Source organism: Centruroides vittatus, unplaced genomic scaffold (genome assembly GCF_030686945.1).
Source record: "Centruroides vittatus isolate TY-2023 unplaced genomic scaffold, ASM3068694v2 contig_1506, whole genome shotgun sequence".
Lineage (NCBI taxonomy): Eukaryota > Metazoa > Arthropoda > Arachnida > Scorpiones > Buthidae > Centruroides > Centruroides vittatus.
In genome coordinates this window covers 755783-775599 of record NW_027120931.1, presented here as the reverse complement: position 1 = coordinate 775599, position 19817 = coordinate 755783, and the positions used below count along the sequence as shown (strand labels likewise).

General features: G+C 28.1%; 1 protein-coding gene across 1 annotated transcript in view; it reads left to right on the top strand.

Annotated features, from left to right (window-relative positions):
• LOC136968679 (YTH domain-containing family protein 1-like) overlaps window positions 1-18169 on the top strand; it is a 107792-nt gene extending 89623 nt beyond the window's left edge. Inside the window, exons 5-6 of the mRNA XM_067262684.1 lie at window positions 10023-10082; window positions 16706-18169. Of these exons, the coding sequence (XP_067118785.1) occupies window positions 10023-10082; window positions 16706-16731 (86 nt within the window). The 3' untranslated portion in view covers window positions 16732-18169. The remainder of the gene's footprint in view (window positions 1-10022; window positions 10083-16705) is intronic.
• The last annotated feature ends 1648 nt before the right edge of the window (window positions 18170-19817 follow it).

Below are 19817 nucleotides of genomic sequence, written 5' to 3'. Positions count from 1 at the left end.
TGATCATCTGCATTATTATAACTTGCAATAAAAAAAAGTATCTAAATTTTTTCTTTTATGTAATATAGTCACAGAGAAAATGAAAATACATCTTTTTCAAGGACAAAAGAGTTAACTAAACTTTGGATGACAACAGAAAATACAGCAAATTAAAGTAAATTAAGCGAACGCAAAGAAAAATGTATTAGCTTACTTTGAATGCCTTTTCGGAACAAAAACGACATTAGAAATTGTCGTAAGCTAACCCGATTGGTCGAGTGCTTTGACAAATTAGCAATAAAGTATAGTAGTATTATTATAATATATAATTTTTTAACATTTTTCAAGCGAAAGTAGTCTTCAGAATTACTTATCTTTTAGCATTTGTTTTTAGGGTTCAAATATTTTTCTTTATTAACAGGAAAACGGGAAATTTATACAATAGTAAGAAAGGAATTGCAATAAAAATATATATATATATAATATATATATAGTGGTGTGTGTACGTATAAATTTTGAAACTGTTAATTTAAAAAAAAAAAAAAAAACAGAATATAAAAAAGGCTAGCAAAAAGTGTAGTAATCAAATAATTTACCAAAATTATAGTAAGTAAAATTTAAAATAGGTAACCCACGGGTGGAAGGATTATCTGTGTCTTCAAAAGTAATTGAAAACAGGTAATATGAAAACACGGGGATGTGAGTTATGCAATGTAGTGGGTTATATGCAGATTTTAAATTACGATTTGAAACGAAGGAACATTAATTAATGGTTTGAACAAATATTAAAATCATTGACTCACAACAAAAGTTTAAAAAGAATTAAAATATTAAAACAACCAAAATTTGTGAAGAAAAACCCTGTTCATAAGGTTACAAAATTAAAGAGAAAATTATTTTTTGTTTAATTTTTTTCAAATTTACTTTTATTATTATTACTGGGCAAAGGACATAAGTTATAAAATAAATATATACAATTTATTGTTTTATTTTTACACTTAATTTACATAATTGTGACTATTCGTAAATATCTGCAGTCAAATTATGGGGTAGCCAGTGAATACGTGAGATTTAACCCGGTTCTATATTACAAAATTCAAAAATCAAACAAAAAGGAAATGTCATCTTTAGTTTTGATTCCGTTAATTATTATTCTGAATTAATTTTAATAAAAATTATAAAATTCATTAAATGATTTCTTTTTAATTAAAAATGCGAAAACCATCCGTCATTTTTTAAATTCACTTCCGCCATCCAGGATACAACTTACCGTTGACCTGACCTTTCTTCCTATGCTACTTGGTTGTCAAATATATTTTAAAAATTTCCTTAAAAAATATGAAAAGATACATTTGAGAAAAAATGGTTAAAACTTTCTAAAACGGGAACAAGAAACAGATGCCTATTCTTCCATCTATATTGTACTGCAGCTATTTCTTGAACTTTTATATACTAGGAGAAGCGGTGCGTGTTTTTTTGAATTCTGTTCTTAGAATGACGTAGAGTAGTTTACTGCACATTCATACTTTATTATTATTATATTGTCGGATCAGAACGTGTGATTTATTTTCACGTTTAATAAAATCTGAAAATATTTATTTAAAAATTTTTTTTATTTAATTCATATGCCATTTATTTCATGTTCTATGAATGGATAAGGATGTTAAAGAAAAAACAGTACTTTTGTAGGAAGAAATACACTAACTGTAAGAAATATTTCCTTTTTGTTGTTTTTAAAAAACTTTGTCAGAAAAATACAAAATTGTTTTTGGACTATAATGAAGCTATTTACTAATTAAATTATAGAATTTGGCCTAAAGATAAGCAGTTAATATACTAAGATTAATAATTAGAAATTTTTTAATTTTATGTAATTAATTTAAAAATCTTTGAAAGTAAATAACAATCCAGAGCAAAATTTCAACCCCATAATTTCTGCTTATTGTACAGGTGTACTATTAATTATATCTCCATTCATTCTCCGCTTCCAAATCTATATTAAGTTAGAATGTGTTATCATAGATCAATAGCTACGACACATTAGGGAGACTACATCCAAGACTGTTAGCTGGATTTTAAGCTTATTAGCCCAAAAATAATTTGACTTCGAGATATGTTTGGCTATTATAATTGAATTACGGTTTATTACGTGACGAATATAACAAAGAAGTTTTAATGGAATTTGAAATGAAACGAGTGCTTTTGGGCTAGTAACCGCTCTTTAGATATTTACATTCTAAAGGACATTGAATGCTGTATCATGGTAGCAAAATTGGATCAAAAATAACTATTTCATAGATAAAATGCTTAATTTTAATATAAATTATACATCAGTAGAAAACCAAAAATCCAACAGGAAAATTTTACTGGTGCTTAATTTTACATACATTCATTTGTTTTGGCTTGTTGAATAAAATATAATAAATAACATATAGAAAGAAATTACAAAACTTAGAAGAAAAATAACTTAAAACTTAAATTTTCTTTGTAAACAATTCCTAAGTGGAAGACAGAACTTGAATCTTTCTGGTTTATGAAGCTGTTAATTTAAATGTTTGTCCATATATCAATGTGGTATCCACTATAATGACGATTTTGATGACCCAATTTTTCTGACTTCCTGTCTGTCCATTAAGTCACTGTGTTTTTGTTCATTACTTCATATGCATGAGTCATTGTGAGCCCCCTTCTAGAACATTCTTATGTTCATTTAATCTTAGATGTGCTTGTTTTTCCTTGTAATTCCTGTGTGTTCATATTCCGTCATTGTTGATTATAGGGAATCTTATAAACTCTCATAGTGCTCTGATCTATCATATTTGATCATCTGAAAGAACATTTCATTCCTTTTAACTGCGAATGAGCATTTTACCCTCTATACTGTTCTCAAGGTGTTACAAATTCGTTTTGTGTTGCTTTAAATTCTATTAATTTTTTAAGTTTATGGTAGAGAATTGGTTTTTATTTTATTTTGAACGTAATAAATTAAAAAATTTTTGGCTTACATACATGAAAAAAGTGTAAAACAAATGTGTAAATATTGTTTAAAATTACATAAATTTTTATCTCTCTACGATGATAAAAATATATTTATTTTTCGACGACAATTGTTTACTAAATTAACTATATATCTACTTCATATACTAGAAATTATAAACGAAAAAAATAAATAACTGTTTTAATTCAAAGTAATTTTTTAAAATAAATTCTAACAGAAAATAATTTTCCACAAGATTTAAAAAAAAACTATTATTGATTCTTGTTTGCAGTGTTAGGTCATTGACGTGTACCAAATATTAGAAATTGAAGCATTAAATGTATAGATTATGTAGATGTACCACACACACGAAAAAATTATTTGTAATAAATGTTAATCAAATTGTAATTAATTTTAGTTTCTGTGAAAATAATCTCTCTTTTATATATAGGGGGGGAAAAACCTCACTTGTGTGACCATCTTTGGGGTAACAGTTTCTGGCAACATAAATGATCACCTAGGTACGGGCTATGAAAAAATCGACACACAGAATTGTAATTAGTGTATTGTACCGAATCCCGTTAAAAGTTGAATATAGATTATAAAAGTAAACAAGCAAAAATAATAATAAATAAAATATAAAATCCTCATAATACTGTACATCCTTTGCAATATACTGTAATTCAAACTTTCACGTTAGGCAATGTATTAACACTGATCAATAGAATATCGAAATACATGTGCAGTGAAATCAAACTTTGTAATAGGATTTATTCAAGTACTGTATTAGTTGGAATTGTTTAGTTAGTACCCTTGGAGGAAATTAATACCTGAATGAAATCAACATGTTTCATGAAATGGTAGTAAAGGTTATATTTAAATATTTTATTTTAACAGTAGGAAAAAAATTATTAAATTGAAGTCTGTTAAATAAACAGAAGTGTTCAAGTGATGGAAAAGTATTAATAGTTAAACATAGCTCTTACACAGGCTTATCAATATTTTTTTTGAGTATTGAGGGGTATAGACCAGTCATTGCAGATTTACATAATTATATTTTTACAAAAAATAATCAGATTTTGTATAAAATTATTGAATAAATAGGTAACTGTCTCCGACAAATTAATCTCATCTCTAAACTTTAATAACAAAGTGTAAGTTCTCAGCAAATTGAAAACTGTTACAACATAGCTCAATTCTGTTTAAAACTCTTTAAACGAGGAAACTGGAGTTTTCTTGTTTGGTTAACCATGTAAATGGGGATAAATGTCATTTAAGGGCACTCTTATTTTGGCTCTTAAGTGAGGTGCCCACCAAGATGGAGTTTATGTTAAAACTTACGCAGTTCTACAGAAGAATTTCAGGGCTCACCACATAAGCAAAATGGCCACAAAGTGAGGTTTTACTGTTTTAATGACTCAGTTGTATAAAATTTGATTTTCAACGCCTGTTCAGTTTTATACTAAATCAAATTTCTAATTGCCATGTTTATTGGGCTATATGTGATTTTTAACTTAGTTAGCTGTGAAATTTGCTTAAAGGTAGGCAGTTACGCCATCATCTTGTATCGGTATTAATACAGTAGAGCGTCGATAAGTGGAATGGCCGGAAAGTGGAACGATTTTCAGTCGGACTGTGTCGTGCTGAATAGAATGTTTTTGATACTAAATTTACTTCTAAAGTATAATTTTCATGTTTTTTATATTTTTTAATATATTTATTTTGTTTGTACAAAATGCAGAAATAATTTTTAACGATACGATAGCCTCGATGATTATTATAAAAATTTTCGTTAGGCTTAAAATCGACGAAAATTCAACAGGAAGCGATACGCAACGGAGAAAAATTTGAACATCGGACAGGTTAATGTATTTTTTCGTACAAAGTCGGAAACTGGAACAAATCATTAACTGGAAGGACCCCAGTCCCCAATTGGTTCCACTTATCGACGCTCTACTGTAATTAGAGATTATTTCTAAGTAAATATAATCTCTAATAATTTAGAATAATCTGGAGATTAAGCCATCAGATTATTTGAAACCTTTAAACTAATAGTAGACAAATTGCCTACTGTTTGGTTAAAGGTTCAGGTGATCATTGGTTGTATCTATGTATAATCATCAGGCATTAAGATGTTTATTATATATATATATATATATAAGTTGCCTACCTAGGCAATTTACATAGTTAATTAGATCAGTAACTCAACAAATCTGGCAATTAGGTATTTTGTTTAATATTAATAAATTGAGGTAGAAGATCATTTATGTATATAAGTTAGATTAGTTCTAAGTAAAATTTTAAAAATGGTGATAAAAATCTGCAAATGAATTCCATAATCCAATAAATTTTGATATTTCTATTAAATAACTACTTGCATTATCATAGATTTATATTAATGTTCATACCAAAACTTTTTCAAAATATTATAGAGAGAAATAATTTAAAACAAATAAGAGTAAGTATATAATAGATTCAAGTTAAAATACTCAATTTGGAATTCTTTAAATTCAATATAGAATTCACTTGAGAATCGTTTGTTGGCCATATCTTAGAATTGACATTAGTTTATATGTATATTTTCAAACATATATTTCAAACCAATTTGTAAACAAAGAATCAAAATACAAATTTCTACTTGTACATTACAAACGATAGAATTCCGTTTCACGGGGCATTTCTATTAGAACTCGTTAAAATGATTTTACAAATTTATCGTTTCTTTTCATTTTTATAAGTAACTATTGACTTATTTTGTGTGTGAATTGTTAAAATATTGATAAATTAATAATCATGTAAACATTCCTCACAAAGTATTGTATTAACTTATTTGAATTATAGTACTTTTATTAGATACTTACAAATGTAGCAGATACATTTTTTCCTATTATATGAATTATTATTATTTAAATTTGTAAGTTTAGTTTAAGTAAAACTGAATATTATCCTAAATAGAACAGTATTTAAGCGTTAAAAAATAAAATAGATTAATTATTTTTGTTCTACATTTATGATTTTAGTTTATTTTGTAATGGTTCGATAAGTAGATAATGCCAAAAGTGTTTAGTAAGCTAATGCTAAGCTATTTAATAAAAGGAGGAAAATATTTTAATCTTTAGGTTTAATTAACGAAAGCAGAAAGTATGTTTAAAAATGATATTTTATCCGAAATGTCATGATAAATATGTTTTAAACTTTTAAGTTACTGCAACTGGATAAATAGCATGTAAAGTCTACAATCTTAAAATCTAGTAGATACTTTTGGTGAACACACCTTTTCAATTATCTTAAACAGTCGTTTTCAAGATTAAAGACTGCGTCTGGGTGAGAATACAAAAGGATGGCATGCACTTATTAGAATGAAAATAAACATAAGCACGATAACCAATTGTGAGTTGACACTAAAAGGATAGAATAATGTGTGTCCAAAGTGAAGAGAGACAAAAATTCAGTTGCTGTATATTTCAAATGAAATGATGTTATGACAAATTTATCACTTTTATGGAACATACAAGTTGCCTACTTTCTTTAGAAATTCAATTAGTTGCATTTAACATCCTTATATGCTATTTCTCAGTTTTCTTGCAGCTTTGTCCATCACAGCTTTTCAGGATTCCTTTGCCCTTACTGCTGACATTTTGCCAAATTTTTTGATGTCAACTTCTGTTTTCCATATTCTCTTTTGCAGAGTACCTTTTGCTTACGGGATGTTTGGAGCATTTTTCGTCTTCTGTACAAAATTGACGTCTTTTTTTTTTTTTTTTTAAGGGTGTCAATGATTTTTCTTGAATAATGGGCAACAGCCCATTATGTGCATCTAAGTGCATTAGGTGAAAAAACCATGTTTGAAACATCTGATACTAAACAGTAGCAAGTGGGTAAATGATTGTAATGTATTCTATATACTGGTATAATATATATAGGTTTATTACCTTTTTAATGTAAACTCACACCTAGCTAGCACATTAATGTTTATTTTTTCATTTTTATTGTAATAAGTGCACCGTTTCTTTGTGTACCCATTTGCATATTGTCTTGAACCTGACAATGAATATTTGATTATGATGGTGATTGAAAATCTTTTGTGGTTTTTGAACATGTTTTATACAGTAGTTCCACATTATATCACACATATAGAGAAGACAAACCAAATAAATGATACAGCAGATGGCACAATATAACAAGTGCATCCATCCATTAATGGCTAAAACATTTTTATATTTAGAAGACAAAAAGAATAATATGATATAATGATGGACTGCTGTATTGCATATAAATTTACATGCTATTTTCAGTACAGTTATGTTTATTTTACTTAGAGAATAAAATATGTATATGATCAATAGGTTTTGCTGCTGTTACTTTACAATTGGAGTGACATAGGCTGGATCATATATGTTTAGTCAATACTGGTTTTTTTTATTTTTATTTTTTTGTACATGTATGCATATATCATCATTATTAAAGAACCTTGTTATCTGGCATTATAAGTAAAGCTCTTATCATTACAAAGATGTTACATTATATCATTACAGTTGTACTAATTAGCTGGAGTTGTTTCAAATATATTGCAAATAAACAAATCAAAGCAGCTCTTTTCTAATTTCCTGTATAAAAGTTGCATAAAGAAGAAAAGAATATGATCAAGAAAATAAAAGCATAAATTTACGTTTATTAATATTAACAGTCTAACTAGAAGTTTTTTGAAAAAATGAAACTATAAGAATGAATTAAATTTTTCAGTGAATGAATTTAAAATCTAATGTAAATTAATATTAAACAAAATTATTTTGGTATTAAATTTGATGTAAAAGCTTTAGATCTCACTGAGAATAAATACCAGTAAACATTCATTTTATGCTTAATTCAAGTTTCCATGAGACCATACAGACATGGCAGGCATCTAGTTAGTGAACCAGGAAATACTTTTGCACCGTTATTATGTAACCTCATTTGATCCAGCAAAACGATTAATTCATAGTTAAACTATTACCATATTTTTTGCAGAATGACTGGCATGCTGCATAAAAAAGGGGAGATCAGCATGCCAGTTAAACTGGGACTAGTTGCTAATTAAATGTTAAAGAAAACATTCTTCCAAGTACAATAAAATAACGTTGTAATTTGACTGGCTTAAAATCAGGAAGAGAGTTTTCATTTACAGGACAATAAAGCAATTAATGACTTATTGACAGTAGGTTTTAAAAGTATTTTACATCGTTACAAAGAAGACAAAATTAAACAAATAATTGTAGTTTTTGATGTAATACTGATAGTTTAACAGTTTTAGGATAAAAACTTGTTCATGTTTGAATGACAGTTTAAGTGAGGTTATACATCCCCTCGTAATCTCACTTAAATGGACATTCCCCAGGATAAATCGGCATGCCTACTTCTACCATATGGGAATATCCGATTTTGTGGCCCCGGATAGACCATCGTGCCTATCATTCTGCAAAAATTCAGTAAATGGATTTGCCGGTCCAAAAGTTTAGAATCGAGCATACTAGAAAATAATTGTCAATTTGTATCATAATATAACTGTAAATTTGAAAAAATGTGAAGTGCTACAGTAGTGGTTCTGGAGCATCCCCCGAACAATACACTGGTGATCGTGAACATCCATGCTTAAAGTAGGATTTGAAACTGCAGTTTGATAAACTAGAAACGTCGTCAACATTCAGTATGATTGATGATAGCTTCTAATATCTTTATTGAAACTTTCGAGGAATACGATGGTGTCGTTTCCTGTTTTTCACCAATTATAAAGACTTTCATGGTTTTATTATTATAAAATTTTATTTCGTCTGCTATCCACATTATATGTTTGTCATCTGTGTGGCTGGCCTTTCGGAATATAGTAGACAAAATGAGTACATTCATTAAAATACATAAATAAATTTTATAATTTTATTTATGTATGTTTATAAGTAAGAAACTTACTGTATCTTGCTGACATAATTTCTGTAAAACTATATTATAGTAAAATTCTAAAATGATTTCCTTTAGCATCATCTATTGTTAAGCAGTTCCTTTTGTGTAAATAGTTTTGGTGCATTACAATCAAATTGTAGTGCATCAAAACTTTGTGTATACATGTGCATGTATACATCCTAAGCATTACATATTTTTACTATTTTCAATTTATTTTACATGCTAAATATGTGATTTTTATTTATATAGTTCACGTTTTTGTGTTTGATATTGGTATAATGAAAAAGAATGGGTAATAAAGATATAAAATATGTATTGTTATTGAGAGATTTCCATTAATTTTGCTATATATATATATATATTACTGTATACTGTGCTTCTGAATCGGTAGTTAGACTGAATAACGATCAAAGAATCGTTGAGGTAATGCAACGATGATAAATAATTATTGAAATATGATTTTGAAACTGATTTAAATCTTTACAATCATCTAGGAAAGTAAGGGTTTTTTTTAATGTGATAAATATATACATTAATTAACTAAAGAAAACTGCATTTAATTTTTTTATTTTATTTTTTTTTTTTACTTTAAGAATTTTATGCGAGTATTTGAGTAATAGGTCTGCCTGTGTTTGGAATTATTTGAGTTTTAATTAAAAAAAAAATCCAAAATTTAACAATTCTGTTATTTAAAATGAAGGTTATTGCAAAAAATAAATAACAGTGATGCTCAAAACAGCAGTACCTAACCAAAAACAGTGTATAAAACAACAAAGCAGCCTAAGTACTTTACCTTCAGTGCAGAAAACTTCTCCAGATACAACTTTTACATATAAATGTAAGTAAAAAAGTCTTCATATCAAGTACTTTCTATAAGGTAACGTATTCTAATGATACTTTTTCCTTCAGATTCTGTGGTTCATTGTCTAAGAACCATATATTTTGCATTGTATAATGCGAAGTTTTTATGTACAGTATTGTAGGTAAAAACCTTGTGCTGCTTCAATATAGTTTTATGTACTGTTTTTGTTTCGAGCATTATAATTTTTGTACATTTATAATATAAACAGTGTGAGAACACTGAAATGTGTCATTTTTAAAAAAAAATTTCACTATATTATTTATTTAACAGATTCGTCAATCCAGCAGAATCGCCTTTCAGAAAATCAATCTTCAACCATGCTTTATAAAGGTAAAAAATATTGTAATTTTATTCTTTTGTTGATTTTACCGAATTTATGCTTGCGATATTAATTTAAGTTATCGGATAACAAAATACGAAATTAAAAACTTATGACGCATTCTCTCCATCCTTCAATTCATTCGACTGCATTAGGAGTTTCCATTTCTTATCTAAGTAGATCTTCATTCTCGGCATCCGAGCTTCATTCACACGAATTAAGCAAATGTTTCTTACATTCGGGTTCTGGTTTGCTTCTAACATTTTTAAAATTGAAAATTGCAATAAAACTTTTTGAATTTGAACTTCCTATCTAGTCAAAATATTAGTTATATCTAATTTAAATTTGCACTGTTACGCTTTATTTCAAATGCTTGTTTTATCTTACATTCTGAAATTAAAAATGAACAAAATAGATCTCCAATTTTATATATAATATATATATATATATATATATATATATATTTTTTTTATTCTCATTTCTTTCTTTTATATCTTTTAGCCTAGGAATTTCCAATTTCTTTTTAAAATATTCCTCTCTCTTTTGTTGAATACATTAAGTTTTTGGAGATTTTCTGTATTTCTATTGCAGTTTTTCTTTAAACTAGTTACAATACATTTATTTATTTTTTGAGAATTTCAACAATATCTTGCATCGTATTACAGTTGTAAAATACAAATTTCTATCACTTTCTCAATTATAGCTCTGTTTATTTAGAAACTCCTGAAATTACCACTTAATTCGCATTATAGTTAGTTTGTTTACTGATTTTTTTCTAAGTTTAATTCTTCAATTTAATTATAAAGGTTGATCGTTACTCCGCATAAGAGATTATCATACATTTTACAGTCTGTAGCTCTCTTCTGGTTTTATTTTCTCTTCCCTGGAGTTTAAAAAAAAACCTATAATAAGAAATATCTATCACCACTCTTTAAAATGATAAGATACTTCTGTTACTGATCATTGTATAATTGAATCTTAATGATTTTTATGCAGAACTTACGCGACGGGTAACGAAAGATTAGGAAAATCTTGAAATTATCTTCTAAGATTTCTAATAAAAGGGGAAATAATTATTAAAAAATAAATATATATATACACTTTTGGAATTTTTATTGATAAGTTAAACTGACTCAAATAATTCCATCAGTGCAAAGTATATCTCAAGAAAGCTAATATTGGAAGAAATATTTTATAAGATAGCTCCTTTCTAATGGAGATATAGCACAATTTTATTTATAATCTGGATTGTTCCTATTGTTTTATTAGTTAATTAAAAGATGAAAGGGGATAAAATATATGCATCTTTATAAGTTTCTCAAATAATAATAATTAAATTATATTAACATTTCAGTTTTGAAATGTTCAATAAATATAAATATTATTATTTATACTGCAGTGTAAGTTAATATAATCAAGTGTTTTCTTTCGTAAATTTTGCTTAGGAAATATTTTTTAAAACGTTATTTACTATTTGAAAGGCATAGAAACGGAAGAGAAAGCTAAATGCAGTAGCGGACTCTCGATAATTCAAACTTCCTTAACTTTAACTTTTCAGATTTTCAAAACAAAATCGAAGATTTGTATTTTATTGAATTACACCTATTTATTTCATGATATAAAATTCAAAATTTTAGCAGTTTTGCACCTAAAGTAACAATCCTAAATGCAGATCGATCGATCAAACCTTAATGTTTTAAAATCGGATTTTAAATTTTTAGGTTTTGTAAATTTAAAAATGTAGCAAATGCATCTGCGATTTGACAACTTACTGAATTGAACGCTCAAATTTTGGTTAAATACAATTATAAATATCTAAAGTTTTATTAATATATCGAATTTTTCTGTAAAATATAGCCATTATATAGAGATTTGATTGTATTTGAAGACGATTCTAAGTAAATGGTGATTCTAAACATGTAAATAATAATAATAATAATAAAATACTCAATATATTTCCGATTAAATTTATACAAAATAATAAAAACCTTCGCAATCCACTAATGTTTACTTTAGAATAGGGATGGAATTTGCAGCTTTTGTAGCATCTAGTTAGTATGATAAATACATAAAATGGCACATGCGTTTACATGTAATCAGCTCCAATTAGAAACATATCAGTTCGAATAGTCTACTGGAGAACCACAAACTTGGACAAATTGTAAGAAATACATTTTATAAGTACTTTTATGTCAGGAAAAAGGAAACAAATTACAAATGCAAAAGAAGTTTTTGCCAAAACCTGATTGCAAATGCAATATGTTCTGGAAGAAGAATGCTTTGATAAGAACATAACAATAACCTAGGAAGCTACTAAACTTTTGAGATGATTAGAGTAGATAGTAATATAAAAGCAACAAACTATAATAGATTTCTTATAACAGCTACAGAATATCCTAATTTTCCTAAAATGATTAGCTGATAAATATTGTTGAAAATTTGACATATTTTTCATAAGTTCTATGTTTAAATTTCATGCAAGAAATTACAATTTATATTCTTTAAATTTACTTCAGATGTTGCTATTATAACGATATATTTTAAAATACATTCATGTTTGGTTTCATTAGTAAGATGTTAATTTACCTAGTTTGTAAACATGCCCTCCTGGACTTGTGTTTCAAGTAATTTGTAATATAAATCACTCCAAACACGAGTCCGAACATTATGTATTACTATTATATAATAAACTACCTAGAACAAATTTTTAGTATTTGAATTTAATGCTGCAGTTTCTGTGAAAAAATATATATAGTGGTGTTTCAAACTTCAAATTTAATTCATTCAGAAGACCATTTAATTTCTGAATTGTTCAAAGTCTGAATCAATTTTCCCCATTAGAACTAACGTAAAATGAATTAATCTGTTCCCAGATCCTAAACAGTACCCATTTTGATATAATTTAATAGCAAATACACATAATTTAAGGTAAAAATAACACAATTAAATGCCATAAATAATAAATTAAAACATGAAAACAGCAAATAAAATACATAAATACATTAAATGCTATTTTCATCTCATTATATAGTATCTTAGTGAGGAGTGGTGGTGATCTGTTTCTTAGGTCACTATGCAGCTGGCTTGGCATTTTCGCAAAATCTTCTCAAAGATGGTATCACTAGCTAATTGCTTAATTATCCACACTAGGAGGAACTTTTCCATTTCTGTAATAATGTGACCTCCTGGAGGTCAGTGTTATCACATATTTAGCCATATTTGCTGCTTTATTGCTTCCTTGTTCTTAAGAATAGTACTTACCATCAACTTTGGCATCTCAAATGTGGCTGCCAGATCTGACCCCACACACTGCTTTCATTCTCCACTATAAGTTCCTTTTTCACCTCAATTGTTGGTACTACAAATTCCTCTTAGGCTTTGTTGTTTCCGCACACTAGTTGGATTGGTTATGTGTGTGTGTGTGTGTTATATATATATATACACCACACACACGCCCACACCAAAAATAAAAGTGGTGAAAAAAGCACTGAAAACTCATGAATGTAATGGAAGAGGTGATTTCACACACAGAGTGAGACGACTTGAGTGCACAACAGATGATGTTTATCTAGCAAGTGCATTTTTCACTGCATGCACAGTTCAAATGTAGAAGCCTCATTCAAACTCTGGATGAAATTTTTCTTAAATTTAGTGTTCAAACTCTGAAACATTAAAGTTAGTCATTTGGAGTATGAGGTACCTATGTATGTCTTATTTGACAGTCCAAGTTAATAATGCAATATGATTATGTTATACTGTATGGACATTAATTTTATTAAACAAATTTACCATTAGACCTAAACAAACATTTTGTAAAAAGTAATAATTAGATGATTTTAGTTAATATCAGTTAGTTTAGGAGAAAATAAGGGAGAGGTTAAATTAGAACTTGTATCACATAACTTATAAACTAACAAATTGTCTAATTCCAGTGACAAATTAATTTAATATTAAATTTTGTATAGCACATCAATAAGCCAACAAAATTGGTAGTATATAATTAAGCTTTAGTTTCCTGGGATTTTGATTATTTTCTTTTATCAATTTATAATTATTTTAAAATTATTTTATTTTTTTTTAAATTAATTGAATAAGGTCGTATAAAATTGAAAACCTTAAAGTATCCTATTTTAAATTTTTGTTGGCATACAGAGCTAAGAATCATATTACTAAACCAAAGATATATATGGTCATAGGAAATTAGAGTGCACACATTTAAAACAAAGGTAAACATGCCTGTAGGAGTTACAGGCATTGTCCTGAGGGAGTTTAAGATCATTCCTGTAATTTGTGTGGGAGGCGTCCCAAACATGTTTTTAAGCTTTAACATTGGTTTGAATAATAGGAACAGTCGTAATATTAAGAGCATGTGTTTAAAAGGACTTCTTAGTAATACAATTAAATTATTTCAGTTAATCAGTTTCTCTCTGATTGATACTGATTGCAAGATATGCTGATTCTGTAACCGTTTTTTAATGAATATTTTTTATTCGGTTATAAGCTTATGCCTAAAAATTCTGAGGATAAAACACAATTAAATGATATAAAATTGAAGGCATTTAGATTTCAAAAAATATGTAATATCGGAGGCTTTAGAAAGATTAAATTAAAAGCGCAAGTTAATAATTAAAAAGTATGTGTAGTCAGTTCTCCGTATCTGCACTTTCAACCAACTGCAGTGCAGGTTGAAAGTATTCGAAAAAAATTCCAAAAAGTTTCAGGAAGCAAAACTTTAATTTGCTTGTGTTTTAAATATTCTGTGTTTTATTCTATGTATTTCTCTTTCAGGTCATTAAATGAAAGCAATCTGTAAGTGTTGAAGGAAAGAAAATGTTATGTTGTCATTGACATTTTACTATGTAGTTAAGCATTCAAAGGTTTCATCTATACATGTTTAGTATGAATATGTACAGACTTTTTCCTTGTCATTATTCCCTAAACAATACAGTATACCAACTATTAGCATTATTATAAATATAATTAGAGACAATTTAAAATATACAGTAGGATGTTAAGCTGTTTTTTTTTACAAGGGACTTGCACATGTGCAAATTTTAGTATTGTGGGGAGGGGATCCTGGAACCAATTGCCTGTGGACACCAAGGGACAATTGTATACATTTTGTCAAACATAACACAATTGGGTTTTCCTGGCTTAAAACTCAAGTGCTTTTAAGTGTTTTAAACTATTCCAATAACTTGTACATTTTTCATTAATATGTAATATTGTTGAAAAAGCCAGTTATTTGGCATTATTTGGAAATTATTGATATTTATTTTTGACTTTATTTTTTATCATCAGCTGAAAGCCAAACACTTAAAATTATAAATGTGCAAATAAATTCATTTAAACATTGAAAACACTAAGCATCTGTGAAGAAATTTACTATTTTCAAAATTTAAGAAATATTTATCTAAGTGAAATCATGTAGTGTTAGATTCATTACTTTTCACATCTCAAGTGTGTAATTTTTGCTTATAAAATGTCATATTTAGGGTAGATGTACCAGTTTTGGCCAGTGTACCAGTTCTGGCCAGAAAACAAATTTAACTTAAAAATACAGTAGAGCGTCGGTAAGTGGAATGGCCGGAAAGTGGAACGATTTTCAGTCGGACTGTGTCGTGCTGAATCGAATGTTTTTGATACTAAATTTACTTCTAAAGTATACTTTTCATGTTTTTTTATATTCTTTAATATATTTATTTTGTTTGTACAAAATGCAGAAATAATTTTTAACGATACGATAGCCTCGATGATTATTATAAAAATTTTCGTTAGGCTTAAAATCGACGAAAATTCAACACAAAGCAACACGCAACGGAGAAAAATTTGAACATCGGACAGGTTAATGTATTTTTTCGTACAAAGTCGGAAACTGGAACAAATCATTAACTGGAAGGACCCCAGTCCCCAATTGGTTCCACTTATCGACGCTCTACTGTATAATCACCACATATTTAAATCTGTCCTATAAAACAAACTTTCATTGTTAACTGTGTGAACAGTTAACAATAAAAGTTTGTTTCATTTATGATTATACTTTTAAGTTAAATTTCTTTTCTGGCCAGAAGTAGTACTACACTGGCCAAAACTGGTACATCTACCCTTGCTGAAATTATTTTTGAAAGTGAATTGGAGGTTATTCATTCAAACTCTTAAAACGGTTTTTTAAAGAGATTGATAGAGATTTCCATTGTTCTAGATGTATTAATAATTATTATTTTTGCATTAATACAACAAACATTGCACCTGGTAATCTAACGTGCTTGAGATGCATCAAAGCTCAGGATGGGATTGGAAGTGACTGAAAGGATCTGTAAAAAAACAAATATAAAAAGATTGATAGCATGAAGTACAAAGAATGATTTCTGAAGTGTTTAGCCTGTGAATTGGATCGCAGGATCATACTGGTTTCTTGAAATATACGATAAAAGCATTTTTTGCAAACTAAAATTAATTATTCAAACTAAAACCCGTAACTTAAAGTTTAAACTGATGTTTTAGATATGTAATTATTTTTTCGGTTCTATTAATTATTATTAGGATAATTTTATATATTTAATATTTTGAAAAAAAAATTATATATATATATATATATATTAAATATTTGTTAACATTTTTCTTTTTCTGTTAGGTAAAGTCCATCCTAGAAAGGAATGACCATTAGCAAATGTTGGTACCTAGGCTGTATGAATGGTTGGCCATTGTTTTTCAACGGACATTGTTTGTTGGCAACATGGAGTCAACCACATACTTCTAATTTCCTTTAAAAAAAAAAAAAAGAAACCCATCATCTAGAAATTTGTCAGCTACCTATAAACTCCATTGTTTTTTCTGCTTCTCATCTTTGGCTATCCTGTTAACCCTGCTTTCATAGTTTACTTATTTGCCATTGTGCATTGTGTTGGATTTCTGGCACCTGGTTTTTTGTGGGACTAACAAAGGAATACAATTATATATGATATAAATAAATCAATTGTTTAAAAAAGTACAAGAAAAATTGTCAAAATACAAATGGTACATTTGTCAGACCATCTACTGTTTATTGCAGTGTGATCAATAGTGATATGGTTAATTCTCAAGTGACACATTCTGTCACAAGCATTAACAGTACAGGACCAGCTTGTGCAGCACGAAGAATGGGAATCAATGGCACATGGACTTCATTGTGGATTTGGCAAACTCCCAAAACTCAGTAGAAAATAAATTTTCAAAGAAAGATTTTTTGGCGGTCAACAACTATCATTATTATGGAAATTGTGACCGTCCATAAAAATTTATGGACATCAGTTGCTCCTGTGAAGTGGAGAAAATAGAAAACTCTAGGGGAAAAAATTGTACGTATAAAAAAAAAATCCTGTTAAACATCCTATAAAAAAAAAATACCCTCCATCTACACATCAACTATTGCCGTGATATGAAGACAGCCTCCCAGCAGATAACTTTTATTTGTTACTTTTTAATTAAACTGATAAAAAGTTTCTGGGGCACAACATTGTTTTCATAAAATAAAATAAGAAAAAAAAATTAACTAATAAATAAATCATTACAGATGCACCTAATTTTTGGCTGTCTTGTTTAAACTGTGTTGTTTAAATCATAATTGCCAGACAGCTTGTTGTGCCCCAGCACTTTGAAAATCAGTGTTGTGACCACCTGTAGGTTATTGTGAGGGGGAGGCAAGGCAAACAGAATTTATATACGCCCATTGTTCTACTTTGTTTTTGTTTATTTTCCTCTCCCGTGCTTTATACGTATAGATCACCGGTTACATTTAAACTAATCGACGTAGAGAGAGAGAAATTTTTGCTCGGACTAACGGTCGAACGGTAACGAAGCCATTAAATTTATATAACAATATTATATAAAGTTTAAATTTCTTTTTTCCTTTTGATCTTTAAAAAAAAAAATTGTTTCTTATGTATTTTTATTTGATATGGTATGTATACTAAGGTGACGTTTGTCTCCTTGCCTCTTCCTTGCCCATTCTTACTGCACCAGCAATTGTTTTGACGTGTTGAAACTTGAATACAACTGTGTGGGAGAAAACTTTGATGGTAGTGTGACAAATAAACATTGATTAGCAGTGAAAACTGAATATGGCTTTTTTGTTTTTCTAAATATTGTAATTACAAATTTTCATAAGGCTACTAAATAATAATTTAGCAGTCGGTCAGTCAGTCCAAAAGGAAAAAAAAATTTAAGGAAAGGAAAAAATAAGGAATAATCATTGTAGAAAATAATCGATTTTACTACGTCTTTGCCAAAATATTAATTTGAAAAGAAGAGAGCAAATTTTACTTTTTAGATTTTTAAATAACCTTTACGGAATCCGAACGATAATTAAATTCGTCGAGCGAAAGAAAATTTGTCTGTAGCGAAGGAAAATTCTTAAATTTTATTTATTTATTTTCTTTTCCTTCTGGTAAGATTTTTTTGCCATTATTTTATGGATTTTACAGTTCTAGGAAATAAAAACTCCCATGAAATTTTATTACTGTAATATTCTTATTAATGATTTTTCTACAGAACTAATCGCAAGACAATTTGTAATTGTTACTATTATTCCTTTCTACGGCCCGCATCAAAAAATTTATCTTCTTAAAGGTGAGATTTAGTAAATTTAAAATAGTTACAAAAGTTTTGTTTCTGTAAAGTGTATAAATTTGGAGGAAAAAAAAAAACCCTCTGTGGCATTATAAAATATGCTCCTTTGTTTTTGGTGTGAATCAATCCAAGTTGTTATATAAAGCTTTTTTTGAAGGAATTTCTCTAATTTTATAAACATAAATGATGTTTTTATTGGAACTATTTCAAAATGTTATAACAATTTGACTTGAAATTTATATAAATAAAAAAATTCTCCCTCCAAAAATACATGGTTTTGGTTCCTAGTTACCAAAAAAAAAACAATTCAGTATTTTCCTGGTTAAAATGAACTTTGCCAAAAAACTTCAAATTTAATTCAAGGCAAACATTTTTTGGATTATTATTATTTTATACAGTTTGACTTTCAAAAAAAAAAAATGTTGACTTAATTTTTAACTATAACAATATTAGTCAAAATAATTAAATTATGAGCGAAAGGGGTTTTTTGACATTTTTCCTGTGTACGTTCGTATGTATACCCATTTATTACATTAAAATCCTACCGTTTTCGAAATGTGTAACTTATTGCTATCTTCGTAGTAATAAAAACTGCCGCTTAAAAAATTTTAAATAGATTTATACGTTGATGATAAAAATGAAATAAATCTGATACCGTTTGAAAATGTCGATTTAGTCATTCCAAATTACAAAAGTAAATATTAGAATGATTCAAAAACGCCCACGCCAAAGGATACACTCTTCAGTCACAATACACGTAATTCCCGGCAAACTCGTGTCAACGTGTCTGATGCATACGCGTGGTGGTTATCTCGAGTCACCCTGTATATATCCATATAATGTAAATGTGCAGGAATTTATTATTGTACGAAGAAAGATTGTGATTCGGTCCAATAATGTGCCAATGGCTTTGGAGTTGTGTATAACGCTTTGGATCTGTCAGACGTGAAGATAAAATTTTAAATTGAATTATTTAAGATTAGAATTTTAAATAGATTTTGGTTTATACTGTTGCAGCAGAATCCATTTCTATTAAAGTACAGATTTGTCCAAGTTTGCAGTGAGGCAATGGGAGCCCGACACGTGTGGACCATAAAAATCGTAAAAATTTTTGAAGAATCCAACGCGGAATCCTCTAG